The 17,893-nt window shown below is 31.2% G+C and overlaps 1 protein-coding gene, 2 long non-coding RNA genes and 1 other non-coding gene across 4 annotated transcripts; all 4 read left to right on the plus strand.

Moving 5' to 3' along the window:
- Window positions 1–613: 613 nt before the first annotated feature.
- On the plus strand, window positions 614–686 carry TRNAA-AGC (transfer RNA alanine (anticodon AGC)). Its single transcript has one exon. It is a non-coding gene; the product is annotated as a tRNA-Ala (tRNA).
- A 5,768-nt stretch (window positions 687–6,454) lies between these two features.
- On the plus strand, window positions 6,455–6,897 carry LOC148236884 (uncharacterized). Its single transcript, XR_015809007.1, has 2 exons — window positions 6,455–6,577; window positions 6,642–6,897. It is a non-coding gene; the product is annotated as an uncharacterized LOC148236884 (long non-coding RNA).
- A 422-nt stretch (window positions 6,898–7,319) lies between these two features.
- LOC148236885 (uncharacterized) lies at window positions 7,320–7,902 on the plus strand. The gene is made up of 2 exons (XM_088182398.1): window positions 7,320–7,457; window positions 7,533–7,902. The coding sequence occupies exons 1-2, from the start codon at window positions 7,404–7,406 to the stop codon at window positions 7,806–7,808; spliced, it is 330 nt and encodes a 109-aa protein (XP_088038524.1). The 5' UTR covers window positions 7,320–7,403; the 3' UTR covers window positions 7,809–7,902.
- A 2,665-nt stretch (window positions 7,903–10,567) lies between these two features.
- LOC148236886 (uncharacterized) lies at window positions 10,568–11,256 on the plus strand. Its single transcript, XR_015809006.1, has 2 exons — window positions 10,568–10,681; window positions 10,746–11,256. It is a non-coding gene; the product is annotated as an uncharacterized LOC148236886 (long non-coding RNA).
- The last annotated feature ends 6,637 nt before the right edge of the window (window positions 11,257–17,893 follow it).

The following is a 17,893-nucleotide window of genomic DNA, read 5'->3' on the forward strand; positions in this document are numbered from 1 at the left end:
TCGCTAGTTTTAAACCCCTTACATCAGACACAAAAGCAAAAATCATAACTACAATTCAAATCTCGGTGGGGTCATCTTCGCACACAACACGCTAATGTTCTGAAATGACAATTTAATGCACAAGAATCACGATACGAAAAAGATACATAATTTCGTCTCGCACAAAGTTATACGATTCGACACACACACAAACATACACACGTTTTCGCATGATTTGCCAAGCTCATTATCATCACCTGTCACAGTGGTCGAGCTTTAAAGCTCCACGGCTCGCTCCTTTCTCTGGTTTTGTTGTGCGGAATGTTAGCAGTCATGTCTCGGAGATAGGTGTTGGCAGCATAATTCTGCCAAAGGCCTGTTTGGACCCATTGTGGACCCGTCGATAAGGCAACACTTCCAACCCATGGCAATAATTCAGCTACGAGAGCACAACTCTACGCCGAGGGCCGCCTGAAACCTCTCAACTCATTATGCGCGAGCTGATCTTGAATTATTATATTGCCAAAACATAATTCAACCGACTCGATGCGAATATTATGCGCGCGTGTGTGTTTGCGGATTACTTAAGTAGATTTATTGGTAGTCATTGGAAAGTTTTATAATTGTAGGTACCGGGGGCGTAGCTCAGATGGTAGAGCGCTCGCTTAGCATGTGAGAGGTACCGGGATCGATACCCGGCGCCTCCAATTACTTTTTTATAAACTAGTTTAACTAATAAATAGCTATTCTAGTATTTAGTTAACAATTTTTAAATACCATATACACACACATATTTATAATTGTATCACTATCGACATTGCTTATACTTATATTACTTAAAATTCTAATTAACTTTTTCTCTTAAAAATATATTAATTCTTTAATGTTAGAGAGAAATGACTGTGCCGGTACGACCTGCCATACATTTTTTATGATAGTGATGGCTGGCGAAGTGAAAACAAAAGCAGGTAATGCACACACGAAATTCTTTCTACTATACATTTTTATCTCCATTTAGACATACGTATGATTGAATAATTCACGGAATATGCTTCATTAAACATATGTGTTGAATATTAGTAAAAAGTAAGGTGCAACAATTATATTTAAATTAAAAACAACGTATTTGAAAACATTGTGCAAAATGTATATTTTATAAAAGAAAATTCATTGGAAAATAAAGCAAGGTTCTTTTTTTCTGTTACCAATTAAAAATAAGTTATACTAGAAAATAAACTTAAAAAAGTAATAAATAAAAAGTGTTTTATCTATACCAAAATACAATAGTAAATAAATATGATAGATATATTCTTTTTTTATTTTTGTAACAACTTAATATTATATTATTGCTTTTTATTACCTAACTTTATTAAAGAAGTTAAAACACTGATTAAAATCATTTAAAAAATGCAAATCATTAATTTTATAAAAAAAAAATCGCATATGTTACGGCAAATTTTCCGGGATTAAATGAGCTTTGCGGTATTTACGTATTTTTTTCTTTTATAATATTTACATAAACATTTGTTACTTAAATTAAAGTAATTTTACTTTTAACACAAGTAAAAATAAATAAGTATACGAGATATATTTTTTTTGAAAAAAAAATATTATCAATATATTCTAAAATAAATTTAATATTGTTTTTCTGGCGAATTTTATCTAGAGCGAAAACATCCGAGGTACTTGAATGATTTGTGGAGTGTTTTGAAGAAATTAAGGTACTCCTTGAGGATAAATTTGGCAAACTTTCATACTATACCATAAGTAGCTTGATGATTTTTACACTTACTTTGTTTGGATACAATAAAGCCGATAAAATTATTAAGTGAGAATTAATAATAAATATTTTTCTTGGGTAATAAATGTAGTTCAAAAAAGCCAGTACAAATTTACTAAATGAAATGGAACACATGCAAATAAAGTAGCAAATGTTGTTAGCTCGTTACTTAACCAGTTCGGCAAAATATTACTTTTTCCTTCTACATACTTTTGTAAGTTTTATATTATAACCAATAAATAAAACAGACCGACAGATAAAGTTAATATCATAAAGGATTTAAGTGCACGAAATAGCTACCTTTAATTAAAGATTGAGTAAAGCAAATTCCGCAACAAAAAAGTCACTACATAATGTCAAAAATTGGTTGTTTTTTTATAAATGAATAAAAAATAAAGCTCTTTTTTACTAGGGCTGCAAATATCACAAAATAAATTATATTTCTAGATGGAAAATGGCACTGCGAGTTAAGCTAGATTTTTTGAGAATTTTGACACACCGAGTCCAAAAGGTTCGTCATCTCTGACCTAAAACCATAAATGCATGATATTCTCATTGTTGTATTACTTTTTTAATATTTTTAATAAATTAGATAATGCAATAAATGTGCTTTTTATAATTACAATAAGTGTCATTTGAGTTCTCTAATCCGTCGCTGTTTTGCAATTAAAGGTAAAAGCTATTGTCCGAACTGCATAGACAAATAAAATTAAAATATTGACTGTTACGTACAAACAATCAGTGCAATTATAACAAAAACTATGTTTCATTGTGAATACATATAAAAAGACATTGTCGATTTGATAAACAAATACACTACATATGAACTGTTTTATATAGTTATTATTATTTAGGTAATAATACCAGCTGTTTTTTTCTGTAAGCGGACAAGGACAGTTAAAGTATTTTTAATGGATGCAAATCTTGACTTGAAAACCGCCTTTATATTAAGTTGGCCCCACGCATTGAACAAGTTGCCAGGTAACAAATGTTCTTTATTGAACAAATGGCTTCAAAATGGTTTGTTAGTTTAGACGCATATTTAGTAAAACATATGTTAAAAACAAATAAAATGACATTAAACGGTATATATCAATCTTGAGTATTTGAATCGATTTTTCTTGTACATAAATAATCTACTAGTATTATCCAGTCCGCCTGCGTCGGAAACGCCGCCTCTCCTCCCGTTGAATTTATTGTGTTTCATGTCCATTGTACAGTGAGAGAGAGCAGTAGATACACCCAGCCACCCTTGTAGCAGGTTGTTCTGCTTATATTTTGACCGATGTGCGAGGAAATGTAAATGCGATCCCGTGCTTGAAGACAACAACCTGATTTAACACACAGCCTTCTTCGCCTTCGTCCTGCCACGTAGTCAAATGGTGTATTTGAACTTTAACTAAACATTTTTACATTTCAAAACGATTGCGCAGCTTTGTTTATACAAACAATGAATGTTTAGTACGCATATCAAACGCGTCAATGTGTTTAATGATTCGCGTTAAAAACATACCGGACTGATAATAATCTTGAGAATTTATTACCGAAATATCAATAGCACATTTTCGGCATTGTCTTATGTTTGCATACTCGTAATTTTTTTAAAAACATTGTTATTATTTGTTTAACACAACATGTTTTATATTACAGCGTCATGGTATAAAACGAATATTATAAATGTAGTAATATGTATATATGATGGATATTCATAATGTGAAAATATTTTGAAAGGCTTACAATACTTTTAAATCTATTTATTTTTCAATAGACCTCAGTATTTTTTTTCTTTCTCGCCTACTTAACGTATACAGGATTTTCAAAAGTCACGTAGACTTTTTTGATTAAGTTCATTGGTTACTTTTTCTGCAATATTTATAAGTGTCAACGTATTTTGAGTATTTTTTAACATGAAAATCGCATCTTTTTGCTTTTAACTTACGATACATTTGACAGTTTCTCCTTTAACATTTTAAAAATAAATCACTTATTGAACTTTACATTTGAAATTGATACAGAAAACATCATAATCTGAGATTCGCCAGCATTATAAAAAATGTTACACGGAGTTACAGCGACAGAGATGAGTCAAGAGACTGTATTGACACGAGAGACATCTGCTTTTTTAACTTCACTGACTGATTGCAGCATCTATATATCTGTTATATATATATATATATATATATATATATATATATATATATATATATATATATATATATATATATATATATATATATATATAGCAATTTATATATGTTTATAATAAATCTATTACGAGTTTTTCTGGCGTCTATTTGACTGCGAAGTCACATTATTTCGACCGAAAAACCCGAAAGATTTGATTCGATAAAGTACAGAAAAATTTCCAAGCGCTCGGCTTTAGAAAAAAGCAGAAGCTGTGGTACGACTGTATGTGGTGCATTTTCATTTGGCAGTCTTTTTACTCCCTAGAAGAATTGTGCCATAAAAAACAAAACCAAAAATACGAAGCATCGCCATGATTTTTTGCGTAGTTAAATCACAAATAACAATATTTTTTTTATGAAAAAACTCATAAATAATTTAACCGTCGCAAGCTGTTTTTAGATAATCTACTAAATTGAAAAGTAACGTGTTATATTGGATCGAACAATATAAAAACAGTTAAATGAGCATTAAAGACGATTGTGGATTATCTATAAGAAATAACTACATACAGTAAACGGCAAATAGTATTTCGATCGGCTTAATAGACCACTCTAACGAATACGAATCACTTAAAAAGTATTAGCCTAATTTAACACCTAGTAATTATAATCTATGTGGTAAACGAAAAAACTGTGGATTAATAAGCATTATCGCCTCTCAACGAAAGAGCGATAAAGAAACAGTATTCCACAAAAGTGGTTCGATGAGGGTATATAAAATTTAGTTCTCGTTGAGAAAAATTAATGTAGATTACATTTTAATAACTTTAAAAAATGTAAATATATTAGTAACATATATTGTCAAATAAATTGAAATTAAAGTTACTGATTATTCCTCCCTAAGTGAATCAAATCAAACACGATTAAAACTTTCATTAGATTATTATTATTTATGTTTTACTTTTAAAAAAATATTATTAAAAAAATGTGAAGGGAATACAAAATAAAACATACTATGTACTAAAATGTATATATTTTAACTTTTATTATAGTCATAGTACATTCGAAGCGATTCGTAAAGAAATATATTGCTGGGTTTGAAGTTTTATTGGGCATTTATGAGTGTTTTATGTAGCTCTACATTACAAAGTATAATATATAGTATTAAAATATATAATATTATATTAAATACGATGTGGATGAATTGCCAAATAAATATAACTATATATATAAACCACTTTGAGGCGTGATGATTCCATCGCTCGCATACGTTGGCGAACAATTCTGACATGGCGTGGTGAACAAAGCTTATTCACACTTTGACACGTCTTTTATTTGCCTTTTTCATTTCCCTCGGCTCGTTACTCGTCTGTCTACAAACCAGAACTGCCCATTATTTAACCGCGGAGATAATTTCCAACAGGCTCCGTATGCTAACAGAATCGTGCGAAAAAATCGCCGCTTCACACCTGCCCAATAAGATCACACAGCCAAAAATGCACATATGTACATATATGACGTGACATGTGTCAAAGTCACGCGCCACACTTCGACAATCGCGTTCCCACGGACGAAAGACACGTTCGATAATGTCGTTCTTTCATGTTTGTCTTTTTACTTTCTATAGTATGAAAGTACCGACGTTTGTGTGTAGACTACAATGATATGTTTATTAGGTTGAACATACAACCAAGCTTTCATTTGTATGTAATCCATTTTAAAGGAATACACAAAGTACTTACTAATATTTTTAGAACAAATAATATGACAACTATTGATATACTAACTTACATATTTCATCTAATATATTATGGATCGTATAATACTAGTAATATTACATCAGGTATTAGACAAAATAAAAGGAACATTTTTATCGAATTTATTTATTATGGGCATCATGCAACAATAGACAAGTATTATTATACAGAGAGTACATATGAGTAATATGAATTAGCTGAGAGTTAAAATTCATACATCCAAAAAGGCCACAATATAATCTTAAGTTTTCAATTTTATAAAAAAAAATCAAATAAAATGGAAGTTAGAAGTTAAGATCAAAAGTGAATTTTAGATATATAAAAACATTCTAAAAATATATTATTTTTTAAATATAATATATTACTATTATGATTTTTCTGTACCGACTTATAAATGAAAAATTCCTTAGTATATTGTGAGCTAAAATCAAAATTGTTATGTTTTATATACCATCTTCTACACATAAGAGTTTCTAAAAAAGAATATTAATATACATAAACCAAACAACAAATACATTTATTCAAAAGTAAAATTCTTTCAGCAAAATTTGCTTACAGTATTTTTTTATTCTTCAAATATTTTATTATCAAAACGTGAAACGTACACTTGTATTTACGTTTATGGCATAATTATATGTGCCATTTATACATACTCGTGCCACTTATACATAATATATGGGTAAAAAATGCAGAAAAGGGATCATTTTAAATATTGCGTCACTACACAATGACAATAATGATTGATGGTGTTGCTCTCATTAACTAATAATATTTTTAGCACGCACATATGCGCAAATACACTTAGTATAATTTTAAGTATATAAATATGAGAATTTTTTTATGATCCGCAATATACTTCAAATTCTCATTCAATGCGAAAAATGAGATTCCTCGGATTATTTTTCTTATTGCTCGCCATTTTATTTACTGCTGAAGTAAGTGTTTTTTTATTGTACGTTATTTTTTTTTACTAATCCTAATAATAATGTTTGAATTAAGGCTGGTTTTATTGAAACTCTAACAAATGTCGTGTCTGGAATTGTGAATCAAGTAGGCAAAGCTGGGGCAGAGGTTGTAGGAGAGGTTGCAGAAGCACTCGCTGATATTAAGCCAAAATCAAAACAAGCAGCATCATCAGAATAAATAATTTCTCACTAATATAAACATGTAAATGCATTTATACATATAAAATTATTGTAATATTTTAAATAATATGTAACATGCAATCAATAAATAAATAAAATGTTTTACTGAATATAAATATTTTTGTCGTCAAACCCTTCGAAATCACTTTCAGCGCATTAAATAAGATCCATATACAAAATATTATAAATTAACCGCTAAATTTTCAATTTATAAATAAAACACAATATTTAGACTTTTGCATAATAATATAAAAACGATACGAGAAATTTACGTTCGGTCACCAAAATGATGAAACGGGACGAAATTTGTACAACCTGTTTCTTTGGTATCTATATTTTAGAGGCAGTTTTAAACACTATTTAATACGCTTATGACATGTTTTTATTTGACAAGTGTACATATAATGGTTTTAAGAACTGCCTTATAGCAAATATGTATAACCAAATTACCAATGATTGATAATAATGCTCTACTTTATCCCAATTATTTTTAACACTTGCTCAAATATACCTAAATACGCCCAAATGTATATAAATATGCGATTCTTTCTACGCCATTCAGTGTACTACAGATACTCTTTCTTTAAATAATAAATTAAAACTACTAACGTCAAAAATGAAATTCTTTCGGATTTTCTTTTTTTTGTTCGCAATCTTTTTCACGGCTGAAGTAAGTATCTTTTGGTTATATATTGATTTCTTTTATCTTTAATAATTTATTTGTTTTATTTTTATTTTTATTTAGGCAGGATTCTTTGAAACTATAACTAATACTGTTACTGGAGTTGTAAAAGAGCTTGGAAAAGCTGGTTCAGAGGTTGTAGTAACGACAGCAGGGGCACTTACGTCACCAACAAGTTCACCAGCAGCTGCTCCAGCAGCAGCTCCAGCAGCAGCTCCAGCAGCAGCTCCAGCGGCAGCTCCAGCGGCAGCTCCACCAGCAGCTCCACCAGCAGCTCCAGCAGCAGCTCCAGCAGCAGCACCAGCAGCTCCAGCAGCAGCACCAGCTGCACCAGCATAAATTGTTATCCAATCAAAAATAGAAGCATGAAAAATATGTATTGAAAAAGATACTAACTAGTTTAGCTTAAATTAAAAATAAATTTAAATTTAAACTTGTATTATTTCGACAACAAAAAAATGTTTAGTGAATTAAAAAAATCTTTTATTAGAACTATTTATACTAAATTAACATATTTTAAAGTAATTAATACCGATAGTTAAAAGCATGCAAAAGTTATTATATAAAAACTGCGAGCTTTCACGATTTTATAAAAAAAATACATAGAATTTTTTTTAAATATTTGTGAAATATATAATAAAAAATAGTGTCTTCAATCCGTAGCTGAAAATCATCATTTTATAAAAAAAAATTACGTTTTTATTATTTTTTTTACACATTTAGTTACGAAACGAGGATATGTTTATGATTTTAAATACCGATGAATAGAACTTCTTAAAACAAGTACCTCTGTGGAGTAGTATAGCACAGGATGCAAAGATGTATTGGATTTTAGTGCTTTTTTGCTTGCCAACACGTCATCCGTATATCAAAAATCTGTGACGTTCAACGATTTTATTTATTAAATATGTATTAAATGTCAAAATATGTATTATTATGTAATATACATCAAATATTTAAAATATGTATTCATCTTAACAAATGTCACTTAAAATAACCGGTAAGTAGTGTTTTTGTATTTTAAATAAAAAATTACGATTTCATGCAATTTTTTAACAGAAATTATAAACCATCTAGTTTATTCTTACAAATGTTTTTAAGCTTTTTCATCCATAAAAATAAAAAAACAGGTAAACTATACATTGTAATATAAGCGTATAAATACAAGATACGTGTAATAAAATTTAACGGAATGGTTAAGTCTTAAAAAAAAAAATTATAATCTAATTAGCAACAAATTATAATAAAAATATAAGTTTATCCTCAAGAAAATGTATTGAATTACTGGTCCAAATATTAACCTTTTTTGTCAAATTTATTATTTGTATTTACATATATTTATTATATTATTATTTTTCTTGTACTATGTTTTGTAAAATTGAATTTGATAATATTATGTAATATATTTATTGTATCTACTATTTTTTTTAATCTTCCATTGAAATATGATAGACGTAATCCCAATGCATTACAAAAGAATAATTCACTACCAACTAGGTAAGTCAATCAGAAATAAACAATATCTTTAAATATGTATTAAAACACAAAATTGAAAGTCAAGATATTGGTAACAACTATATAACTAATATGTGTTATAAATTCACAATTAATAGATGTATATTTACAGTTGGGGGTCGGTTTTTAATAATATTTTATTTAGTGCTTCTTCTCGAGTTTTTTTTTTATATTTCTCAAAAAACAACATCAAATACTTATCTATTATATATGAAATGTTTTCAGTATAAAAATTATAATAATGTAGTGAATCTAAATAAATATATAATATTACAATATTGTAATGACTAGCTGAATTAATATTTGCTAATGTTGCAAATCAGTCATATATTCGCTTCGGTTTACATGAATTGCGTCAATTTGTTTTTAAAATACATAATTCTGATTGTAACGCAATTTATTAAGTAATAATTTTTTTTAATACCTTACGATTTATATATAAAATGTTTTTAAAAATCCCATCAATATAAGCAAAAATTACAATGACTGTTGGAAATATTTTGTTAAAATTATCAATAAGGAATCGTCAGGCTGCAATATCTGTTTAAAATTTTCTTTTGTAATGATTCAGCAACAACGGGTTTTTTCAGACATTTTGAAGGTGATCAAAGGTACAAGAGAGATTAATTTAACAAAAATTCAAGTACTGGCAATCATTATCAACTATTAAAAAGAAGAATAATTTATAATGAAACAATAACAATAACCTAATTTGTAACGCGGCCGACTATGGCTAAATTAGTTGTTAGTATGAGCGCCAAAGGTTTTCATCTCCCACGTAATACTACAGATACCATGAAATTATTGATGGAATTTTATAAAAATAAAAAAAGATAAACTAATACAAAACATAAAACAACTAAAAATTAAATAGAAAAAGTTTCGCATATCCATTTATGAATGGACTAGTACTAGTAATAAAATACACAAGGGGTATACTATATTCGTTATCGCCTTCTTTATATTAAAAAAAGAAGGCGATAACGAAGATACTGATGATAAGGAAGGAAATATGAAAATTATGAAGAAAACACTGAAGATGTAAATAATGAATACTACTCTGATATTGCACTTATAGATGTGAGGTTATAACTGTCCAGATGCAAAAATAATTAAAAAAAAGTAAAGTAAACGAATTCGTAATATTGTAAAAGTATTTTGCAATTCTTCGGTTAAAAATTGCGTCTTACAAAAAATGTAAAAGAAATGATTTTGTATTTAAAAACCAAGTGAAATACAATAGAGATTTTGGTGAATAAAAACATTAATTACAAGGGCGTTACATTGACCTGAATATGAATGATATGTGTAATGAAGAATTTGTTGAAACTGCTGAAAAGTTAATAACAATAAAAATATATTAATATACAAAAAAAAACAATTAATATATAAAGTCTAACTGAAGTCTAATATATATATATATATTTATTTTTTTACCATTGCGTCATTTGATGACAAATAACAATAGTGATTGACATTTTAGCTTTATACATTAAAGCAATAATTTCAATAAAGACACTTGCGCAAATACATTCAGTCAAGATTTAAAAGTATATAAATTTAGGATTATTTCCATGATACTCAGTATTCAATAGATATTCCTGCTTTACCAAAGTAGTCATTTAGATTGAACAACGCTAAAAATGAAGTTCTTCGGATTATTTTTCTTCTTGTTCGCTATCTTCTTGACTGCTGACGTAAGTTTTACTTATTTTTTGTTGAAAAATTATAGAATAAATATATTTTATTTTTACTATTTAGGCTGGATTTTTCGATATTCTACCAGCCCCTTTTGCCGGAGCTGCAAATCAATTTGAAAAACTTTCGTCAGGTTTTATAAAAGTAATACCCGGATTCGGTGGTTGTGACACACCACCCCCAGCAGCCCCAGCAGCCCCAGCTGCCCCAACGGCTCCAGCAGCCCCAACAGCCCCAGCAGCCCCAACGGCTCCAGCAGCCCCAACAGCCCCAGCTGCCCCAACGGCTCCAACAGCTCCAGCAGCCCCAGCATTACCAGCAATCCCAGGAGTTCCAGCAGTCCCAGCGATTCCATCAATTCCTGGACTTCCATCAATCCCTGGACTTCCAGCAATCCCTGGACTTTCAGCACTCCCAGCGATTCCAGGACTAGGAGCATAATTGTATGTCCACAAATAGAAGATCAAGTAGCAGCAATATAAAAAAATAATCTTATTTCTTTTAATTGAAGAGTATATAATGTATAAAAATGTATAATATCATTAAACCAACATAAATAATTTTATATACTGAACATACATTTATTTTCATCAATAATCATATCAATGGAATACTTCGAAAAATATTTGTACAAATTCTGAAATATCACAATAGTGCAACGATTCATTAAACGTCTGGTTGCTATTAAAAAAATACACCATAACGATGTATTGCTTAATATAATTGTTAAACTATTATAATTAAACCGATTTGTATTCCGTCCATATAAATGTTAAAGCTGTTAATCAGTAGTTACGGTTTTTTCATTTATAAGTAAACATTATTATATAGAATATTTTAATTTAAATTTATATTTTGACATCGTTACAAAATGAAAGCTTCAGCTTTCTCGATAAACAATCTCCTGTGCCTTTTTGTGGCCTAGTAGCGAAATATCTTTGAGGAACATTTTCAGTAACCGGGAATTTTTTAATCTTAAAAGTGCTACGTAAGTTTACCATGACTAATCACTGGTTCGCTAGAATTAGATTACCAAAAATTATGAATAACGAAAATGATTATAAAGACAAATCTTAGTTTTATTATTAGAAGCAACTCATATAAGAATGGCATAAAATAGATTTAAACTACAAGTGGTTTCTCGCAGCAAAAAAATCCTCATCTCTCTCTATCAAAATCATTTACAAAGGGTCGTTCGCGGTGCGCTTATAGCGGTATAATAAGGATTTTATTATGGGCCGTTTCTTCGGGATATCATCTCATCAGGTCCGGATAAGGAAGGAGCATTTGTTCGAGTCCCGGCGAAGGCTTGCACTTTACAATTCAGTTATTCTCCTATTGAAAACAGCATTTCTTTACAGCCCATTGTATCCATTGTTCGTCTATTATCCGAGCGGCGAAGACTCATTCCCAATTCTCGCCACGTAACTCGGCCCTCTTTCATACTTGTCTCGAGAGACATTGTCTGGGAAAATAGCCACGGCGCAAAAAATATATGTATATACATATCAACAATGAGTACGAGCTTTCATTTTGCGCGTGCTAGATCACTTATGTATTGTTGTCTTGAGAAAATATGGAAAATGCAGAGAAAAACGGTAACATTTATAAGTAAATACATGTCTATCTTACTAACAGAATGTAAATAATTTTTATAGCTAAGACACTTTTTGCCATTCTATTGATAATAAATAATGACAATTTTCCCACTGCTCAACTTGGGATTAACATTACTTCAAGGCTTGCAAGTAAACCATCCACTAAATTCAGACATAGCATCAGAAAATTTTGAAAAAAAATCTTTGCTTAGAAAGGGTGCGCGCTAGACAATACTTCTCTGCGCATAATACCATTGTTTTTATTCCCTTTGATCACCGATCGACGGAGGGGGCGTTTGTTTTGACTGACAATTTCTATGTCCAATCTTCATCTGTAATTCACTGCTGTCTCGAACCAGTACCAGCGACCAAGTGTCACAGGGAAAATATATGGTGATACACGTGGTTAATTTCACAAGAATTTGTGTGTTAACTGTTTCGAATTTTACTGTATAATATTTATCTATTAATTTATAATAATTCGCGATGGTCAATAAAGCTAAAACACAGGTTTATAACAAAACCCAACTTTTGCCACTTAAATTTATACAATACAAACATAATTTTTAATTATTAGTATTTTATTAGCTGTTTCAATTTATATACCAATCCGATTATACAAACGCACGTGATTCCTTTGAATGCAACGTTTATTTCTGCGCACAAAACCAATAAAGCTATTCGTTAATATCGAACAATATAAATAACAACTTATGCCTCACGATTTAAACAGCTAATGCTATGTGGTAGTGGCAACTTATAATAAAACCACAAACAAAGCATTTCCATCGTCGGATTATCCGCCGGCGATAAAACCTCCGCAAATTTTTACTTTTCCGTCTGCTACCGAACAAATCAGCCGATGGCTGAATGGACCATTGTGTTTCTCAAAATGTGTTGCGAGCGCATTACGCTCTCATATTAAATGCGGCGTGTGGGAAGATGTTAACATCTTGTACAACAAGCGGCCTCCTTTTTATCGCGACACATAAACGTCCCTTTATAAAAGGGATTATAAATTGATACATAATGCGCGTGTATGTGCGTGTAATCTATACATCCATAGTATATTTCATACAATGTATATAAGCCATGATAAATTTAATAAAATAATATGGATACTACAATATATTTTAGAGGCCAATATTTTTTCATTTGGATAAATACATATTTGATTGCTCACTATTTTTAAAACAATCTACAACTATGACTGATTAGACAGCCTGATTTTTTTTGGTAATCTAAGAATTACATTAATAATCAGAATAAAAAAAAAAACACTTTGCGTGGGAGTCGGCAGACTACAGAAATGTATGGGTAGACTACAGAGTTGCATAAAATTTGCCTATCGGCAAACTTAGATCTCGTTTTTTCAATAATAATATTGTTTGTAATAATAGCTGTTATTGGCAATTTTTTCTACGATTCGGGTATAAATACAGGATCCAGAAATTCCTTCGTGACCCGGCGCTCTGTAATCCATCGAAGTGGATCGATCCTTTCTGGTCCTTCGATTATTCGCATACATTCAATACACTAATTATTCAGTTCTCTGTTAATCAATAATATTGTGGGGAGCACACAGATGACTTATTTGTGGGGGGGGTCTTATTCTTGAAACTTTGACTAAAAGTGTTTATTTGTCGATAAGGATAAAGTAGACAATAGCCCGATCACAAAAGGCTCTTGTTACGACTAGAACTACGCTAGGGTTCTTCTGTGCATTAAATAAATATTTCTTTGCTACGAGACGGTCACGGGAAACAATATATCGGAAGACAAAAAGCACCGTAAGACCACAACTTCCAGATGCACAATTGTTTTTGTCATTTTCTAAAGGCATATACATATTTGTTTGTTTTAAAAAGTGAGTGCAACGATTGGCTAAGTGATATGATTGATCAGCAAGCTTTGCAGACCTGAATACATCAGGCTGGTCTCCAACGAAGACCGGCAAACACCAGCAGACACTTGAAGGAGCAGATTCGGCCCGCCCGCTGACAACATACGGTGATGAACGCTTACGTCCTGAGACGGACTCCACCAAACGAGAGATCAACCTCCGCTATATTGTCGCTATCACACCAATCAGATCTCTGAGGATCTTCCACTGACATCATCCCTCCACCAGCTTTTCCACCTCCGCTCGGAGAATAACGTTCTTATCCACCATAGTAGCAAAATACGTAATAAAATTTTTACTTGTTTCTACTTGAGACTTACTGGCTGCAAAGTCACACCTCTAACGGTAAGAATCCCTGAAATTTATTCTCTAAAAAACTATAATGTACAAAAATAGTGGAAAGGTGTGCTTAGAATTGACATAAACATAGACGGATTAATAAAATTTATTAGATTTATTATGCACGGGGAGTAATGTTTTTAAGTAGCGAACAATTTGCAACGCAGTAAAAAAAATTGAATAGACTGGAAGCGTTGCAGATAGGGTGAGGCCTGTGTATCATCGTTGTGCCTGTTCAGCCGAGAATATTTCTGCTGTAAGTGAAAGTGTAGCCAAAGGTCCAAAATTGTTCGCAGATTTCGTATTTTTTTATAGCTTCCTTCAGCACATTTTGCATCTGGACTTCAGATAACACAATAATTGAAGCCTATTGACCATGTACAGCGAATATTTTACGCAGATTGGGTGTTAAAGAAAGTGGGATCACCTTTATAAGTTAAATAAGTTTTAATTTATAACTGTAGTTCAGCATTCAACATATGTTGCAGACGATCAATTAAAATCGATTCAGTATCGCTACTCCCTAATCACATCTGCAAAATCGCATTCCGCTACCATTGCGCTTATAATGTCCGTATTATACGCTGAATATGAGAATATGCGTTTTCATTTAATGTAAATTTTATTTTCCTTTTATTGTTATTTACAAGCGGGTGTAAACGTCACCCGGCTCCGCAAAGTACTGCTTCGGAATAACTACATTTCGATATCGTTACGCCGTTTTTACTGTATCGTAAAATATTTCACCTATCCAAAAACGAAGGCTGTTTATTGCACATGTACACATTATCGCGTTTGATCATTCTCCGGCAGCAAAATCGTTATGTAGCTGCCCAAGCGATGATATGCTGGATCGTTTTCTTTATTGAAGAAAAAAGTATAAAATTAAAACGCTTTTATGCATATGAATATTTTTATATGGCGGTGCACTCGTATTAATAAGCTTTTATTGTACAACTTCGTAAATTTAATAAGTAATTGTCATAGGCGCCAACGATTACCCAGCAGATGCTAAATAAATAAGTAACTCTAATGTGAAGACTTATTATTAGGATATTATATTAATATTTTAATAAGAAATAAATAGTTTGACATTAGGTAAAAATACTTTGACATTTTGAGTCAATATCAAATATGGCATATTTAAAAACAATTTATGTAAACAACCAAACTATATATAATAATAACCCATAACGTGACCAAACGCTGGGTTTTGACTGATTTTATCATTTTTCGCAATTTAATATTTTTCATGATATTAATGTACATTTCTGCAAACATAATACAACTAGGTTAATAGCTGTGCTAGAAATGAAAAGTTTTGTAGTAGCACTTTATGCAGTGGAATCTCGCTTAATTCGTTCCAGAATCTCACTCGTAATGCGTAACACTCAAACGAAACAATTTTTCCCATATGAAGTAATGTAAAATACGAAAATGCAGAAGATATAGTTTGACAGCAGTTAACCGATGACAACTAAAATGGTTTTGTCATAATCCGGGATTTCTGGTATTATCTTTGTCACTCGTTATGCAAAACAACGCTTGTTAATCGAGTCATTTTTTACAATTTGTTTTGCTCGTTATGGGAGGTGCTCGTTAAGCGATATACCTGAGAGATATACCTGAAAGACCTGGGTTCAAATCCTATATGAACTCTAATGGTTTTCGATTTGTATTGTGTTTGGAAGATTGGAATTAGTTATTATTTAATATTCTGAATTCCGATATATTATTATTACTAACAAAGATTTGAGAATATTTGATGCTGTTTAATTAGAAGTAATTGATGTATGTAGCACAAAACACTTTATTGATTGAAAAAATGTCATTATAAATCGATATGCAAAGAAACAACACTAAATAAATATGTTCACAGACGGTGGCGAATACTTTCGGAATCGCATTATCTTAAGCCCGTAATAGTGCGTTTAATGTCCTAATCAGGAGAACGAGGTGGCACAAAATTATAGTTGGAGCTCGTCCAGGTTGCAGGATAAGGATAAGGAGCGCATACTTCTGACTGATCCTCTAAGAAGGGCCTCTGTCGTAGATGCAGCGTAAATATGAATCTCAGGACACCTCGATAGAGGATGTCTTCGATGGGGACGGTTCACCAAGAATAAATGCTTAGCTGCAATAGTAGCCCGACAATCCAAGGGTCTAAAGAAACCCTTGCCCTCAAGCTAGATAGGAATAAAAAGTGCGCTGTCCTCTCTGATTGGTGACCCAAAATCTACTATAACTGTCGTGGCACAAAAATTGTTGCTATCCCTAGCGCCTGCAAAATAAAAAGGAGATTTTCGAAAGCTCTTTGTTTGTCTGAATAAAACACATAATTTTATGAAACAGTGGTTTATTTTATGGTCAGAAATATTTTTTTATGGTTCAATGGGCGGTATGGTTTCGTAAAGAATATTCAAATATGTTTTGAAAAACGCAAACCGTAGATCATTTTCGGGACACATCACACGTCATCACGTGTTGATTGTCAGTTAGTCTCTAAGAGTCTGAGAGAGTACGAAATCTGCATAGCGTCGCCTGGCACTCCATCTGGCAGTTATTGGGACTGTCTTCTGTTCGCCTCTGCTGTCATCAATATGTACAAAAAGATGTCTCCAATTTTTCCAAGACATTATTTTACATAGAAAAACCATTTAAAACGTCGAAGAAACAATGTGTAGAAAAATATTCCTTCTAAGATTGATAAGCCAAATAAAAATATTGTAAGATCATCATTAAAAGAAAATTGGTCTGAAATATTTCCTGCTACAAAAATATATTATTATATTATACATATCTAAAATAATTCCTAAACATATTTTCACTTTGTTATTTATATAGTCCTTGTTTGTTTGATTTATTTATAATCATAGATATCTTTAAACAATATGTAAAAATAAAATATTCACACTTTTACTGTTCCGCTTCATAATAAAATAAGCCAACCGTCAATATGGGCGCTTGTCGAGTTCAAAGGATCAAACTTAACGATTGGTCGAATGCGAAAACTGACAGGTTTATAAGTAAATCGTGTGCGTTCGTTGTCGGTTTTTTAATTGGTTGTTTGCGCTCAAGAAGAAAAATCATTTCACCAACAGATACACAGTGAAATCGTCTTCTTCGTAATCACACTCATGATTCATTAATTTCGCCACCGGTTCATTACGCTTGATTTATACCCTCGTGGCTTTCGATCATAATAAATCTTCTGATCTAATGCCAGCATCTCGGAGCGTGCTAAATACGATTCGAATCGAAATCGAACCGTACTCTTAAGAAAAAATAGCTAATTGTCAGAAGATGATTGAAAACGTTGTTGAAACTGGGAGGAAATGAGATTAGTCTTGAGAGATGAGACGGTAAAAAAA

The sequence above is a fragment of the Plectrocnemia conspersa genome, unplaced genomic scaffold, assembly GCF_051122295.1.
Source record: "Plectrocnemia conspersa isolate PC_06_02 unplaced genomic scaffold, ASM5112229v1 ptg000003l, whole genome shotgun sequence".
Taxonomy (NCBI): Eukaryota; Metazoa; Arthropoda; class Insecta; order Trichoptera; family Polycentropodidae; genus Plectrocnemia; species Plectrocnemia conspersa.